This window comes from Spea bombifrons, chromosome 1 (assembly GCF_027358695.1).
Source record: "Spea bombifrons isolate aSpeBom1 chromosome 1, aSpeBom1.2.pri, whole genome shotgun sequence".
NCBI classification, from domain to species: Eukaryota; Metazoa; Chordata; class Amphibia; order Anura; family Pelobatidae; genus Spea; species Spea bombifrons.
The window spans coordinates 12,366,327-12,372,887 of NC_071087.1; the positions used below are offsets into that span (position 1 = coordinate 12,366,327).

Consider the following 6,561-nt stretch of genomic DNA (forward strand, 5'->3'; position numbering starts at 1 on the left):
CAATTTTTTTTTTATTCAAATATTTATTTATTTGTATTTCCAAGAGAGATAGGGTACAGAAAGGAAAAAGGGAGTAGGGTATTGCACAATCCACAATCATATTATTTATATATATATTCATATTTCTCAGAATTCTATCATATTGTCCAATACAAGGAGAAAAAAAAAAAATAAAAAAAATAAAAATGTGTATATATATATATATATATAGCCGACGGTATATTATTTATGAGACATTAAAAATGTGGTTTATTTTTGTGATCCACTTTGTAAACAATTTTTATACGTAATTCCAGGGATTTTTGTTTATGCCTTTTGCTACAGGGCATATTGGGGTGCGCTCAGCCTCCACTGAGAACAAAACCAAAATATAATATTATATAACTACATCTACATACAGGGTCTTATTAACTCCTATCCTGCGGCACCTCAGCTTGTGTTATTTTTTAATGTTCCATTTTTATAATATTTTAATTGAAACATTTCATCTCTTACGTATATAACAAACTAACCAGGGTGTCTCAGATTGTCTTCCATTTTCCATTCTATTCCTCAAGCAGGAATCTGTGGCCCAACTCATAGAATCCACCTACTTTGTTTTTAGCGGTCGGCAAACAAGCCTATAGTGTAATTGTTAAAGTACGTCATCCCTCTATCAAGCTATACAAATATAAGAAAGATTACTTTTATATTTAAAGGAACCTAAAAATAAATCATAAATAAGTTTTATATAGGGGCAAGAATTAGAATTTGGAATATGACCTTTTCTCTTTAATCCGAAAAAATAATCTGAGCTCAATTTCTAAAGCATATAGGCAGTCGCGTTTCCCGTGTTTGCTTAGATGTCATCACTGCAGGACTGGCCAGGGAGGTGGTTCACATTGCTCCTACAAATGTACTGTCTTCGCTTCCAGTTTAATGGGATTCTCATTGCTGTCGCACCCAGGGGCAGCGGATTCCACAGCAACCCAAATCTCTCCAAAGCTTTACCTTTCTACTTTCTTCCTCTGATTCTTGCCCAACACTTTCCCGTGTCCAGCACCCTCCCTGCTCACCCAAGGCAACACAAGGAGCAGAACATGAAGAAAGAGAGCAGAACCTACTTCTCTACATGACCCCAAACTAGTTCAGACATTCTTCCTCTTTCTAGTTTACTATCACAACTGAAAGAAAAAGAAAAGTCAACCACATTGTTAACTACCCAAGGAAGATTTATAAATAGAGCTCCTGCTTCATCTGTAAAAGAACCTGGAAAACACCCTTCTGTCAAAGAGAGAAGTGGGTACATTATATATATATATATATATATATATATATATATATATCCACGTGATGTAAAAGAAAACGTGATTCATCAGACCAGCCATTGCTTCCATTGCTCCGTGGTCCAGTTCTTATGCTCACGTGCCCATTGTAGGCACTTTTCGCAGTGGACAGGGGTCAACATGGGGCACCCTGACTGCTCTGCGGCTACACAGCCACATGCGCAACAAACTGCGATGCTCTGTGTGTTCTGACACCTTTCTATCAGAACCAACATTAACTTTTTCAGCAATTTGAGCTACAGGAGCTCGTCTGTTGGATTTGACAACACGGGCCAGCCTCCCCCACGTACATCAGGAAGCCTTGGCCCCCCATGACCCTGTCGCTGGTTCACTGTGACCCTGTCGTTGGTTTCCTTCCTTAGACCACTTTTGATGATTTACTAACATATTATTTTTTCCTATCATACCTTGCAGACTAACAGCATGATTAGTATGTAGTGGTGTTAAAGGTTTCCTCAAAGTCCCTGGCTGCAACTTTGTTTGATAGAACTTGGCCCCTGTTGAGTTCGTTGTTGTCTGTATGAAGAGTTGCAGGGTGCAGCTGAACTCAGTAGGAAGCTTAAGCTTTCCTGGCTAGCGTCAGACTATAATTTTGAACTGAAAGTCACAGTAACAGCATGTTAGGGTATTAAGTGCCTTGGTGAATAGAATCCTCAGTGATGGGGAACACGTAATTCCTCGGTTTACCTTAGTGGCCAGAATTCAAGGAATTGTGAAATGAGTTTTGGTTGCATTTCATTTTATCTTGATCTGTAAACCCTACAGATGAGATGGGCTCAAATCAGCTTGAGAGCTTTTTAAGCGAGGTAGAACTTTGGAGACATTTCTTCTCACCATACATTGCTCCATAAAGCTCATTTACCATCAATACGTGGTTCCATTTAAACTACTCATTGTGTAGCTACCTATGTGACAATGAACAATTTCATGGTCTCAAAGTAAGTAAAATAAATAATTTTTTTTTGTCGAGCCTAAACAGAAATATTGTTTGACTTCTAGGTAGTAGCGGAAAAAAGAAGTCACTGTCACGCAGCTCAGAAAGCTTTTGGGACCAAGCAGCAGATAGATCAATGGACGATAAAACCCTTAGACCTGCCGACAGGAGTAATCGGTCAGGTAATCCCCTCCCATCTAGCAAAATTATTGACGTTGATGAAGTTAAGGAAGGAGCCAGGAGGCGATACTCCAAAGAGGACGCAGAAGGGAACCTGAGTTTTGAGGGGTACATGTCCGAGCTGAGATCCTGTAAAGGTAGGATGCGCACAGGTGTTTATAGGACATCCGATCTTCCGTCAATGGTAACGACCATGAACGAACAACACAAAGAGCCGGACACTGCGTACAAAGCTACATTTGTGTAACACAATCACAGCTTCCAAAAGAGTGGCTGTCATCAACTCCTTGGATGTGTCTGAAACCGCAGGATGGTAAACAAGAAGAAATCGGCCAATTTCAAACAGCTTAGTCCAATGACGGTCAATGTTTTCTAAACATCATATATGAGTTTGAAAGGGATTTTACTTTAAGATATTTATTGATCTTTGCCAACTTCTCACTATGGTGAGTAAACCCGGCCAGCCGTTAGTCTTTGATATTGTTGGTGGGTTTGCAAACCAGAATATGGACACCTATTCAAGGCTTCGTTTCAGTAGATAGCACCAAGAGTTACCATACTTTGTTAGCATAGTAACATTTCAAGGCATGTTATTCCATGATTTTGCACAGATTTGTCCGAAGGAGCCCCAATCACCCCCGTGCATATGTATATCCATCCTATACACCTGCCTTATTGTGACTTGTGTAAATATGACTTGACAGCCAAGCATTAAATGATCTAAATGCTGGTTCGTAGAAGTATTTACTCTTTAAAGCACTTTCATCATTGCTTACTGTGAATGTTTGTGGTTGGGAATATATATGTAAATACATTTCATGAATCCTATTAATATCCCCATGTTCTTTTCAACTTGGTGATAACAGTATCCTGCTAAATTATTCTGTGTGCATGTGTAATCTCAAATTTGATATTGAGATGGAATCGTTTTAATTGTACAATTGTTTCAGGAAATAAAAAAGAATATTTTTGTAATTAGACTTGAATTGTCTCTTATTTTGATATGCTGAATACATTAAATATTGTGCCCCCCCATTCTGATGTAGCAGATATACTACAGTTCCCTGTTATTTTTTCCTGTTTCACCCGACACCCTTAATTTATGTGAGCTGTGATATGTGAATTTATTTATTTACCTCGTATTACTTCCAGAGTCAATATCTTCATTCTAAAGTTAAACTCCTTTGTGATATACCTTTCTAGGCTCCAGGAAGCCTTTTCTGGCTTTGCCAACTTGCCCATAGTTTATTCATTTTGATTAATACGTCATCCCAAAAGGTTTTCTCCTGTATCGCCAATCAAACCAAAATTCAGTGATTATGATCCAACTATAATAATAAGAAAGCCTTATGCTTCCCGATGGAACACAGATACTCTCCTAATACTCATTCTACAACAATAGGATCCATGTGGAATAATAAAAATACACTATACAGTGTCAAAAACGGGTGATTGTGGGATGAACGTTTATAATACAATATAAAACATATCTACAGAGATATACAACATATCTTATAACACATGCATGGACATTACTACATACAGGCGAAACACATTCCACCTGAAACCACATGGAATGCTCAGACCCAACAAGTCCTGCAAGTTCATGGCATTACCTGCTTTCTCTACAATACAGAGCTTCTATTTACGACATTCGTCTTTTTTTTTTTTGCATGTTCGTTATCCATGTTATTCTGTATGCAATATAATAAGATAGGGATGGACTGGTTAATAAAGTTGGCCCTGGCAAACATGCTATAAACATGTCTTGGGTGCTGTCACCAGGCACCGGACCTTCAGGTCTGGGTCGGAATATAACAATTTATGTTTATCATAAAGACCTAACTTGGAATGTCTAATGGGGAGGTAATATCTGGTATGCGTAAAATAATGTTGTTAAAATTAGATTGGATTTTACTTATTTTTGGTTTCCATGGAAACTAAGTTTTATAAAGTTAAAGATGCAGTGTTTTTGCAGACATCAGACATTCGGCTATTGAACATACATGATTTCTAGCAATTATTGTAGAATTAACTTTAATTTTTTTTAAAAAATTAACTAATTTTTAAAAAAAATTTAATGAGAAGATAATGATGAGCTTCTCTGTGTTTTTTATTTCTCAAAGGCTCTGTTGGTGACGCACTACGAGCAAATGTGTTACGTGTTACGTTAATGTGTTACGTATACAACGGGTTGGCTGTTTGGACAGGATTGTCAGTGCAGAGTTTGTACAGAAGCCTGAAACCAGAAAAGGTCCTAGAGGTCTGAGGCTTTAGCTTCCTGCAGTTACTGTGACCTACATGTGTTTACGGGATGTCTACATTACCAAAATATTCTCCAAAACAGAAGGAGAAGCTAAATAGTCAAACTATATAACTCTCAAGTGTCCCTCTTTAGGAAAGACAGTCCTTCTCTGAGCCCCAAATCCCTGTCTCTTTTTCGTCCTCTAATGTCCCGCTTTTCTAGGAGCTCTCAGAATGTTTGCTGGACTTACGTGTATCACGGTGTTCTACAGCCCCGAAGGTCACAGTAATGTTTATTAGAAACAGGAGAAAAAGGTTTAGAATGAATTGTTGCCATTCAAATTAGCTTTATACACATCAGGAGTATGCAGGAGAGTTGCTGTTTCACTGATTTTGCCGTGTATTCTAAAATGCCAGCTGACCTGGCCGTTTAAAACATAGTCTACTTTCCGGCTTCTGGGTTCCAGGAATCCCTTTATAAGCTCCTACACAGAGCCTACGGCACCCCCAAACTATTGTCTAAAACTAATTCTACGGGCACAGTCTTATGTAACAAATCCAGGTATAACTGGGAGCCCTGCATACTTAACTGCCCTTATTGCCGCTTCATGCTCCAGGATCTGCCCTTACATTGACCGTCTGACAAACCGTGAGTCAATGTCAATTAATCTCATTATGGGCACTTTATGATAACACAGGCATTAAGGACATTCGAGAATGGACTCAGGTTCCTGGATGTTTGGGAACCTTATTTTCCAACCCTACCATATATCACTCAACACGTTAACTTAGCTTTCCAGAATACTTGATGATCCTACACCTGTGCCTTTCCCAGATGTTAACAACAACCTTCACCTTCCAATAGCTTAGCCCATTCAGAGTCTTTAGAGAAACAGGAGACACTCAACTCCAGAACCCACATCAAGAGGACAGAAAGTCGGGATGAGAATACTGGTCGCCTCAGCTCAGTCTGTTCAAGGTTAGTACGGTTGGACATTTTCAATATAGCTGGAACTATCAACGCCTTTTGTTGTCTTATTGATTTTGAAAAGTTTTTGTTACGGTTGTTATTATCCACCACAAAGCAGATCTTACCTCTCACAATACCGGGCTGGTCTGTCTTCTACAGAGGAGCTTTCAGCAAACGACGAACATTCACCTGATCTTTTCTTGCCATCCAAGGTCATTTCCAACTATAACACACAAACTTGAGGCACCAAATACACGCAACCCACACTATGGCACTTGGAGACAAGAGCGCACGTTCTTTAATCAGCAGACGCCCTAGCTTAATATGTCTATAGTGATTTATCCGACTATAAATGTGGAAAGCTTTAATGTTTAATTTCTGTATGACCTTAAGAAAACAATAAAACCAAAAAAAAATCGGTGCAGTAAGATTCAAGTATTCTCACTGATTTAATGATGCATGTTACACGGGTGCCTTTCTTGCAGGAGAAGCTCCCTCTTAAATGAATTAACCCAACAGTCTATACAAATCGACCCACGCAAGCACCCCTCTAGGACAAGAACGTGCACAAGGATACTGGGGTCTCCCAAATGTAAGAACACAAAAATCAGTGAGCCAAGGCAGAGAAGCATATCCCCTCACCAGGGTCTCTTTCCCCACTCCTTAGCCTGCCAGTCCATCAGGTTGGGTCGAGGAGCCACATAGCAGGGAACCAATGGACATAACTGGGAACTCCAGCTACCCGGAGCCCCCCTTGCAGGATGTGGCCAGGGCTACCCGCTGACATCAGTTGGTGCTCCTGCCGGTGTCAGTGGGCATTCCCAGTGATGTCACGGGGCACACCCCAATTTAAGAAGGAAATGGGCGGGGAGTGGGACGTGTCAGGATCCCGCTCCTTCAACCCGGAG

At 39.8% G+C, this 6,561-nt stretch overlaps 1 protein-coding gene across 2 annotated transcripts in view; it reads left to right on the plus strand.

Annotated features, from left to right (window-relative positions):
* RGS12 (regulator of G protein signaling 12) overlaps nt 1-2,813 on the plus strand; it is a 61,516-nt gene extending 58,703 nt beyond the window's left edge. For both annotated transcript variants that reach the window (XM_053458229.1, XM_053458230.1), the window contains exon 18: nt 2,325-2,813. In XM_053458229.1, coding sequence (XP_053314204.1) covers nt 2,325-2,686 — 362 coding nt within the window. In that variant the 3' untranslated portion in view covers nt 2,687-2,813. The remainder of the gene's footprint in view (nt 1-2,324) is intronic.
* The last annotated feature ends 3,748 nt before the right edge of the window (nt 2,814-6,561 follow it).